This window comes from Terrapene carolina, unplaced genomic scaffold (assembly GCF_002925995.2).
Source record: "Terrapene carolina triunguis isolate 2854851 unplaced genomic scaffold, T_m_triunguis-2.0 Scaffold66, whole genome shotgun sequence".
Lineage (NCBI taxonomy): Eukaryota > Metazoa > Chordata > Testudines > Emydidae > Terrapene > Terrapene triunguis.
Window position 1 is genome coordinate 62,845,503 of NW_020664417.1, and position 11,243 is coordinate 62,856,745.

General features: G+C 39.9%; 1 protein-coding gene across 1 annotated transcript in view; it reads right to left on the minus strand.

The window, feature by feature from the left end:
• Positions 1-5,533: 5,533 nt before the first annotated feature.
• The window catches only part of NWD2 (NACHT and WD repeat domain containing 2), a 140,517-nt gene continuing 134,807 nt past the window's right edge, over positions 5,534-11,243 (minus strand). The window contains exons 6-7 of the mRNA XM_024210392.1: positions 10,480-11,069; positions 5,534-9,572 (exon numbers count right to left, since the gene is read on the minus strand). Of these exons, the coding sequence (XP_024066160.1) occupies positions 5,637-9,572; positions 10,480-11,069 (4,526 nt within the window). The 3' untranslated portion in view covers positions 5,534-5,636. The remainder of the gene's footprint in view (positions 9,573-10,479; positions 11,070-11,243) is intronic.

Sequence of the window (11,243 nt, forward strand, 5' to 3'; positions counted from 1 at the left end):
AGCACTGGCATTCCCCTAGTATAGGCTGTGCCTATAGTAGGGGAATGAGCGTGCAGAGGTCTTACGCTGGAGGCATTTCAAACTTGTGCTTTCCTAGGCTGGAGTAATTTTCTGCAAACTGGTTTGCCATGTCTTTCAGTGCTGTGATAGGGAGGCCCATTGGTTCCAATTGGCAAAGGATTCACTGTTCATTACAAGCTACTCCTGTCTCAGTCCTGATAGACTCACTACACCTAATACACCACTTTCATGGTATTTATCCATAAAGGGTAGCATGTGAGGTTTCACTGGAAGCCTGTAACCTGTTGATATTCATAAACATTGTAATATGTGTGTTTGGGTAATATTTAAGGAACAGTGTGACTATACTGAAAATTATGCCATTATGGTCTTGGAACGAAATTTGGTCACCAAGGAATCATAAGTCTTGGCAATGGCCCATTCAGATAGGAGGGAGTTTTCACCCCTCTCTTGCTAGCTGATTATTTCATATATTGCTCAATTTTCCACCAACACAGAAAAGTCAATGGGAAAACCATCAAACTACAAACATGAAAATCACTTGGCAGTGAACAGGAATGATCTGAGAACTTTTGGGGTGAGAAACTACTTTATTAGATAGGGAAGGTAACTCTTAATAAGTTTAGGCCGTAGTTCACATTTTATGATTTTATTTTATATGTAACCATTTGTTTCCATCACTCACCCCCATTTCTATTTAAAGCTCTATTTTTTCTTAAAATTTCTTTTGTTTTACTATAATTGAATTTAAATACTGTGTGTACACAGGAACGGTGATTAAAGGTAAAACTGGTAAATGGGGGTTCACCATTCCTTTGATCTGGGATTTCTGTGGGTATCCAGTGATGTGGGGCTGGTTACCACAGGGCTACTTTGAAGGGATTCGGGGGCTGGTGTACATTTATATTTAACCTGCAGGGCAAAGGCAGAGTCAGGCCCGCCGACAGGTGGGGCAAAGGGGTGAATTGCCCAGGGGTCTGGCAATTTAAAAGGGCCAGGCGGATGAGATAGATATGTATTTTTTTAATAATAATAAAGATTAAAAAAATAGAAATCTGGTTTCCTGCTGCTGCTGCTCTGTACAGAGCGCTGTCCCTCATTGTGACCGTAACGGTTTGCCAGAGCTCTGCTGCACCCTGGTGGTCTGGCAGTCTGGTAGAGCATCAGCAACAGCAGCCTGGGAACTGTGGAGCTTGCTGCCTCCTCCGTGCTGGCTCTCTGACTGCAGGGCTGAGGACAGGGATACTTTAAAGAGGCACAAGCTCCCTCTGCATTACCAGATTTCCTCCCCCGGGGCTGCAGCTCTGTGCCAGACACAATCCAGCAAGTTCAGCCACCCAATCGAGCCTCTCTAAGTTTGCCGAGAGGCAGCTGGGGCTAGTCCCCCCGACCTCCTTCGCTGCTGCTAGCACTGGCTGATGAGCCGCTATCATGAGCGCAGGATGAGGGGCCCCCTCCACTGCTCAGCCAGGGAACGAGGTGCAGGTTTTCCCTCTGCCTTCGCCCCTGGACGCCTCCTCAGAGATCTCCCAGTAGATGTGGCATACTATACCTGCTGTCTCCTCATTGCTCTGAGTGTTGATGTCCCACAGTACCAGCAGCACAAGTATTGTATTGTATTGTATGTTTTAACTTTGTTGGTCATATTCAGTTACATCTTGTATATCCGTTTTTTCCTTGTCTTTAGATTACACATGAATCACGATTAGGTGTTTAATTAGCCTACTTGATACTTTAGGTGTGTTCTTACTTTGTGCTTCTTTAAATGGTTTATCTATTCATTAATTTCATTCCATAATGTATTTATTTAATTTAAATATATAATTCAAAATAACAAATTCTGCATCTTATATTTAGGCTCACAATTTGTTTAACACTGGTGCTATAACTGGGAAAAAAAAGTTAACTAGATCAAGCAACGCCACAACTTATGCATAGTGGGTTCTAATGTGTTATCAGTAGGATAAAAAGTAGTGTTGTAAACCTCAGCATTCCCTTTCTAGGGGGGCCATTGATTGTTTTGCCCTGGGGGCCGGAATTGCTCTTGGCGGGTCTGGGCAGAGCTGATGTAGCCTGGAGGAGACTGCTTGAGTGGCTGACAGGCTGGTTGTGTTAGGGAGCTGACACCCAACCATGACTCAGCCGAAGGGAGGCAGTAACAAGGTGACTCACAGCCATGGGTGCCCTGAGAAGTGTCACAAATGTGAGGTCAGGAAAAGTTACCTGCAAGTGTTGAGGAGTAGGAAGGTATTTCTTCTCGTTGGAGATTGTTATATAACCTTTTGATTTCATGTTGCCTTCGTTACTGAAGTCTTCCACAGAGAACAGGCTGAGGAAAATAACTGGTATTAAATGTTTTCTTTGGATATGTCTACACTACAGTGTAAGCCCAGGATTCAACTCAGGCTCAAACCTATTTCCCTTCCATCTACAAACATATCATGCTAACTCAGGGCTCGGAGCACAAGGTCCCAGGACCCCCATAGGGGTGAATGCCAAGCTTGAGTCACACTGGGACCTAGGGTTCAAGCCTTATTGCTTTGCAGGTTAGACACAGCCCATGGACTTGTGCTCTGGAAGTCCACTAAAAGTAACCCACAATGCCACGGGCTGACTTTCTTTGTCTTCTGGAAAGTTAAGGTTAGTGGACAGTCAGGTTTTTCCACACTGCACCAACAAAGGGCTAGACTGGCCACATTTTGGGAGGGTGCTAGGAAGTCTGGGATATAGGTGTTTGGAATCATGCCCACATAATGCAATATAGATGCTGCAGCCCCAGGTTGAGACCCAGAGTTCAAAAATTCCTAACCTAGGATTACAAATGAGTGTAAACCCTCAAGCCCTAGGTTAACAAACCCAGGGTCTGCTAACTCAAGTTCTACTAACTCTAAGCTTACAGTGCAGTGTAGACATACCCTCTGTGGCTGACCTCAGGCTTAGCTTTGTCTGCCAAAGAAGACTCCACCTTCACACTTCAGCTTAATTCTCCTTTAAAATTTAAATGAGAGACTCCTTCTAAGCAGACTTATCAAGCCATTCAGTTTGGGAGAAACAGATAGTTTGTTCTGGAGATGTAAATTGTGCTACCAATGAGAGAGTAAATTGTTGCATTCTCTCCTGAAGAATCAGCAGCAAATCTGGAAGCTGTAGGCCTCAGCCATTCTACCAAGCTTCTGTGGGCCAAAACTCAAGGTTGGCTCCTGAACTGGGCAGAACTGGTTCAGTTTAAAATCTTGATCGCTGTTTGTTGTTTTTTAAACATCCATGTTCTCCAGGCTGGGTTAAGTTCTGTTATTTACTCAGTTTTCTGGTGTCACTGTATTTTTCTAATTAGCAGGTCACAGATATTGAGAGAATGCTTCTAGGTATTCACCAATCCTAGGAAAAAAGTAGCTTAGCGAGCTCATCCAGTGTTTGGTATGTTACGGATTCATAGGCAAATCAACTGTTTTGTTTCATTTTGTACAGTAGAATTTAGATATTTAGTTTTTATTTAGTTTGAGTATAGGCCCATTCAGTACTCCTTGTGCAGGAGAATCTCCCATAAAAGTCAATGGAAATGCTTTTGTGCAAGGAGTACTGTACTGGGCTCCGTGAAATCAATGGGAGCTGCAAGCACTCAGCACCTCTCAGGTCCTTGCCATTTGTCAGAATGAAATTCATCCCTATGCAGAGGGCCAGTGTAAAACCTGTGCATCACTTATATCTTGTGGCCTCAAAATAATGCTTAGCTTCTATTGGAACTTTGTTGATTTATACCAGCTGAGGACCTGGCCCTAAAAATTTATTCCCCGTTCAGAAATTTCTTTACTAATTAAAACCACACACATAGTAGTCTATTTACTTAGTTTATTCATACAAACAATGATTACACAAGACTGTATATTGTTTGAAGACTGCAATAGATTTCTAATTTAACAACTCTGTAACAAAATTTAACTAAATTTAACATTTATGAAAATATAAATCTCTGATTGGGTAATTGTTCCCAACAATACAAAGTTTACATAAAAACATTCAATATGATCTATTAGTTGCAAACAAGTTAGGAAAAGTCATTCAAGTCACTTGATATACTATATTGGCTTTTACATAGAACATTCACACACTATGTTAACCCTTAGGTTGGCATTCGTTTCTTGGAAATTTAGTGGCATGGAGTTCCAACTTCCCAAAAAGAAAAAATGTGGTTTGTTTAAATTCTTTGAAAAGTTTGCCAAGGACATGCCATGTTTAAGATAAGTAAAGGGTGGGGTTGGGGGACCTTTTCACCCTTTAGATACAGATAGCCACTTCTTTTAGTTAGGTGAAACTGTTTTTTAAAAAATAGTTGACGATATTTCACAATTTCTGCCTTGAAACTGATAAAACTGTATAAAAGGCTCAGAACAGTCTTAAAGCAGGAAGTGAAACATAAAGGAGCATACATACAGTATGTAAAAGTAAGAAATTCATTACAAATTGGAACAGTAAAGAACCTTTGGACAGCCTTTAGATTTTATGGAATATTTCAGCACATATACAGGCATATTCTGTTAGTCCCAGAGTATTTGGTCATCTGATCTGTGTTGAACACAGGAAAGAACAGGAATGGTAGTAATAAGGCAAACGTTATCAAGAATAATACATGGCATGTCTGAAAGCTTTCTATTAAGATCACTGTAGGGATTTAAGAGATATTCCAAACTTATACAACAGAGAGAATAAGTAACCTTTTAACATAAAGAGAGAAGTGAACAGGTGTTTGACTGTTTATGTTAATGCCCTTTCTCTTTGAAAAAGTATTTGTTTTATCCAGTACTAATATGCACTGTGAAAGAGACAGAAAAACAATACAATTTCAGTGTTAAACTTCTTTTATGACCTAGGTAATAACTAGTTTTTCTTTTTTATCAGACTATAGAAAAATCCTTGCATGCAATGTTTGTAACTTTCAGTACTTTCATTTAGATGAAGACTGATTTATTACCTCACACATAGATGTGTTTGATGTTGATTGGCTTCTACCCCTTGCAACCCAAATGTTAATCCCAATTTTTTTTTTAAAAGGTAGCTATTTCTTTAAATGATGGAATGCATCAAGTGTTCCAGGTTGGCAGGTGACATCTTGTCATTGCACCATCAAGCAGAAAAACACATTTTTGCAAGTGGGTATAAACTTAGGGTAACAGTTGACCTAGCTTTGTCCACAACGAGGCTATCTGGATTATAAAAGAGTGTCTTGCCTCCTCTCCAACAATAAATGGAGTTTTGTCTCTAGCTAAAACTTTGTCAACCCCCAAATAAGATTTTCTAATTCCTGTAATGGTATAACAATTGTAATAGTATTGCTAGAAATTGTTAGTCAAGGCCCTGGATCTAACCTTGGACTAAACCTTGTATTCCAAAATTTAAAAAACCCTGCAGCCCATTGGATAAATGTTTGTTTCACATTTGGTTGATTTTTTTGCTTATTTTTGTTCACATAAATGTAAGAATATTTGTTGAGAAAAACAGCATTCCTACCCTCTGCTGTTCTTTGTCTTTCAAGAAATGCACTGGTACTTACTTTTGAATCAGAAGACTAGCCTATGCACATGTATTATGTATTCAGGAAAACTAGTCCATGTTTATAATCAGTTATCAGCAGCAAAACTGTGTCCTCTGCAATCTATGGCTGCGCACACTTTGTCATAACAGTAGTTGTGTTTTTTGGGTGTTGTTGTTTCACTTGTCTCAGGGTCTGTCACTGTGATGGGGCTATCTCTTGCAAACACCTCGGTAGACTCTCTCCAAATGCAGTCTGCATTCACCTTGAAGCTATAATTGTGACACTTTGGCCTAATCACTTGTGTTGCATTACTGAAAATTTGACGGCTATTTGAAGTAGCAATTTTAATTTTCAGTGCTGCATCTACCCGATCCACTACAGTGTAAGTACCTATACTTCCATCATCAAAGCCAACAATAATATTCAAATGCCTCTGTGAGAGAGAAAGAAAGGTTGGAGTTTTGTAAAGGGAACAAGCACCAATGTTTTTACCGTCAGCCAGTCTCATTACAATTAAACTAGAGATGGCACCATTGTCATCGTCCTCTTCATTACGAAAACAGATGTACACAAGATAGCGGCCATCACGGGACAACCTCTGTCGCCAGATAATGCCAGGGGCATGAACCACACGAAGTTTGCCGCTGTGTAAATCAAGCACATTGATGTTCTCATCACCACGGGATAGAATTCCTAGCTTCCCATTGGGGGATATTTCAAAGTCTTCTAAATCTTTTAAGAAGTTATTAGGCAGTTGTACACGCCTGCAGATTACTTCCTCTGTAAGACTCCAGATGTTCACTGTTTCAGTGGATGTTATAAACACTACAATATCTGGGCAGTCTGGGATCAGTTTAATATTAACAATGGTTGCACCATCATCGCAGCAAAATTTCTTGGTTATACTTCCTGTCCAGAGACTTACTGCCAACACTTTATTCTTTGTCATTCCAACTACAAATGTATTAGCAGTGGTTATAAATGCATTCTGTAAGGCAACTAAAATATTGCAAACTCTGTGTCCCGTGGCCAGTCGCCAAACTCTAGAGGCATTTTGTTCACAGAGCGAAACGACAAACTGATCGTTGTGTGTAATCATCAGCTGAGATATCCTTTGTCCATTAATGCGGAAGATATTTTCGCCAGTAATGGTGTGCCATACATATTGGCTACATTTGTCATCTGATGTAATCATTATTTCTCCAGAAGAGGTCAGCACACAGTTTTCAACAATACCTTCATGCTTGAACACAGCTTCAATGAATCCAGTGCTGAAGTTCCACTTATGTACAGATTCTGATCCATCCAGTGTATAAATTAATTCACCTCTGGTTGGCAACACCAATCTTTGGATGGGTTTGCCAGATTTGTCAATGTTGGACATAGCAGTTATGATATCTATATCCCAGATAGAAAGGACACCACTGGTGGATAAGGTTAGCAGCATGTTATGGTGATTGGATTTAATTAGTCTGACTATGGTTCCTGAGATTTCCTGTAAGCTTGCCATACACTGTCCTGTATCTCTCCTCCAAACAAAAATGGCTGAGGTATTTTCCATAGAAGCAATTATACAGTCGCCGTTTTTGGATAACACAGCAGATATAAAGCGCTCATTGTGTTTTGCTCTGAACTTTTCAGCCACTTTCCACATGCCAGTGTCGAGAAGTTCTATACTGAGTGCCTTACAAATTAAAATTGCACTTTGGTCTTCAGAAAGTTCAATGCTGACAACTTCGCTGTCTTCTTTCCTGCAATCGAAGTCATCTGTCAGTTGGGGATTTGTGATTTCCTCAGTATTCCAAACTGAAAGGCCACCCTCATTGTCCACCATCACCATTTCTTGAGCAGTGTCCAGAACAAGAAGAAATTTCACAAATCCACCTGAAAATTCGGAGGTCACGGTGGACAGTTTCTCTCCACTTCCTAAATGAAATATAGTGGTGGTGTTAAGGTACTGTCCGCAGAATGCATAGACTCCATCTGGAGAACACTGTACACAAGTCACTTCATACCAGCAGTGGAAGTGATAAAGAGGCCACCCATAAAGTAGATCTATTACTGTAACATCTTTGCTGGCTTCCAGCCAAGCAAGTGCATGATTAACGGACAGTGTAAATCCATTAATAAAATTTGAGCCTCCCCCAATTCCACAATGTTTTGATCCCTTAATTTCTACTTCAGACAAAAGACAGGAATTTTGGTTATCGTAAATCAAAAGCGTGTTCTTTGTTGTAGCCACTACAAGATATTTTTCATCACTCGTAAGTTTGATCCCTAAGATTACAGATTGAGCTGTTGTAATTTGCCTTAATAGCTGGCGAGTCTCTGCATCCCAAGTACTGATGGAGCCATTTTGCAGAGCAGCAATGACTGTATTTGGATTAAAAGTAGGCAGGATATCAGTGACATGGATGCAACTGGATGACAAGGGTAGTCGCTCGGGGCTGTAAGTCACATCCATGGAGGAGTGCAAGGGAACGATAGAGCAGTATTTGGGTCCATCTCTGTCACATTCTAAAAGAAGGTGTCTCAATTTAGGCAATGAGCTGACAACTGGAAGGAGCCTCTGTTGCAATTCAGCAGAGAGTGAACCTGGATATTTTGTTACTTTGAACTTTATACTGCGAAGGGTACTTGCCAGAAATTTCAGCTCCTTTTCTTGTGAATAGTTATAAGCCAATTCTATGTCAGAAAGTGCTTTGTCAAACTGTCCTATTTTAATCATTGTGTACAGCCAGCTGAAGTTCATAATAACACCATACAGCAGATCGTCTGATCTTCCACATCTTGTCAAGTGATGCAAAAGTTCTGTCATTTTTCTGTGATTGACAAAAAAGATGTCAGGCTCTAATGGATTACATTGGAAGACCCACGGCTGATCAGGTGCTTGCCTGTCAAAAGAGGTGAGATCCATACAGTGCTTCTCCTCATCATTCACGCTTCTACTGTTATTATCAAGGCACCCATTCAAATATTGATCTTCGCTATAAAAAGATTTCCTTCTTCCACCCGACCAAACGCCAAGGAAGTACTCTGCCATGATTGTATGCATTTCATGTACATCTTCCTCACTGTGGAGATACAGTTTCTGGGCAATAAGCTGCAGGTGCCTATTTGCCCACACAAGAAGTGTTACATTTTTCACTTGCCGCTCTATCAAGTATCCCTTTAAGCCCTCCTTAAGCCTTGCAATGTATATATACGGTACCCTCAATGGGTTACATTGCCTGATACTCTCATTTAGCTCATACATAACACTGTTGTCAAGAGCTAAAATATCTTCCAATTCCATTTCACTCAGGCCAGATTTGGACATTGTGATGTAGCCCAGTGCTCTCGACAACAGCTTCAGCCCACACTTGTTTTCTAATGACCAAAATAACTGCTCTATGCTTTCATGAACAGTGACACAAAGGGAGGACTCATCAACATCTTTATGAGATCTCCAGTTCCTAACCTCTCTGAAGGTTAAGTTTACAAACATAGGCAGTGTGCACTTTGAAAAAGCTTCATTGACGTAAATTTGTTGCCCTGATGTTACTTTTCTTTTAACATGCAGCAGCTGATGTTTCAGTACTTGGCTGCACATCTTTCTGTCCCTTGAAATCAACTCAATGTAGTTGTCCTCTTCATGAATAAGGCACCTCAGTTTTTGCAGGATACCATGTTTGTTCGGCAGTGTTGACATGATTATCCGTACTGAACGGGGAAGGTGAATGGGGAGCCACCATAGTTTCCTAGCATCATCGTTATCTGAAAGCTGCTCTAGGGCATCAAATATTATAACCAGTGGTCTGTGAAATGAAGACTCATTCAACAGATTTATAAACAAGTCCCGAAGATCATGAATCTTTTTAGGGTAACTCTGTACTAGGCAACGGTAATTAATTGCTAATTGTTCACAAATACTTTGAAGCAGATTCTTAAGATCTGTACTCATTTCTGTGGATCCCAAAAATCTTATAACTACCACAGGGTCAGATTCTGGTCCCATCTCTTCCTGCAGCCAAGTATAAGCCTATAATGTAGAAGCATAATTTAGTTAATGTCTAAATTAACAGAGCCAAATGAAGCACAATAACAGAGTACATAATTGTTTTACTTATGGTTTTATAAACAGTATTAATTTGTTTGAAAACATAAGTTTATTTTTGAAGTGTTCCTGTCTGAGTGGAAATGTTCTTAATAGCGGGGTTATAGAATGTGTTAATATTATATGTCGCGAATGAAATATTAAATTATATGTCATCTTTAACTCAAGCAATACTGCCAGAGCACTTAGTAATACAGCAGTGGAGCTGTGATTTTCAATGGAGACAAGTTCACAGAAGTATGAAATGTGCTCCTCACACTTCACCATGATAATCTAGTTAATGATTGGAAAGGCATAGGTGAACTAAATGACTTCTGAAATTTTGAAATAAACACAAATCATGGAACTTCTGGAGCAATTCTTCAAGAGGATATGAAACAAATTAGCATGTCTTGGAAACATGCTTTACTTGTAAGATGGATACCATATGATCATTAAATGGTGTCACATCCTTATGACGCCAGGAAACAAGAAGGGAGGGACTAATGATGTTACGATGGTGTATTTGTAAAGTTGTTTATTTCTCAAATAAATTCATTCTTACCAGTGGTCTAGAAATCAGATGAAATATTCGCATTTCCTTAAAAAGCTCTACTAACAATTATATTTTGGCTGGAAATATGAGATGGAGATGTGGCTACTAGGATGTACACTGCCTCTTTCCTGAATAAATATCCAGTAATGTGTAGAAGACTGGATTTATTGTCTGTATCAAAGACTAATCTTAGATCTATTGATACCACAATAAGGAAAATGGGAATTAATTTGGTCTACATTTACTTCCGCTATTAAGATTAGCATATTATAAAATATATTGGTTTTTATTTTTTACCTTCTTTGCCACTTCAGCTAATAAAAGGGTTTTTCCAGTGCATGGTCCTCCATATATGATAAGAGGGTTAATATGTCCTGTTTTGCTGTGCAGAATGTATTTATGAATTATGTTTAGCGCCTCACACCTGTACTCATAGAAAGAGGAGTACGTTTTACATAGTGAAGAGTGTTGAAGGACTTCATCATAAAGCAAGTCTGTCTCGGTGTCAAAATTCTGTTGTACTGTTGCCTGAATTATATCAATCATGTCTTCGTAGAACTGTTTACCAAGTCCTTCAATGTAGTGGTTCTCCACTTCTTGTGAATAACCAAGTTTCATGTCACAATGAGTAACAGAAGTGTACACTCTCAGATTAGATGCTGCAACAATAGTAGGAATAAATTCATCCCGGAGTTTGATCAGTTTCTCATGAGCTTCTGGATCCCGCAGAACCTTTCCACCTATATGAATTACATCCATGTATTTTCCCATCTCTGGAATTTTAACAAAACGTTCAATGTTGGCAATTTTCCGAATGTAACAGACACACTTCTTCAGGAAAGCTGGTGTTTGTTTTCCCAAGGCAAAATCAAGCTCATCTTCAACAGCTGAAGGGAGAAAAAAAGAATATAGGAAAACTGTTAACTTCCTTCAAAATAAACAGGAAAAAAATCTCTGTTCCCTCTAGATCAGGGGTGGGTAACGTTTGGCACGTGGCTCGCCAGGGTAAGCACCCTGGCGGGCCGGGCCAGTTTATTTACCTGCTGACGCGGCAGGTTCGG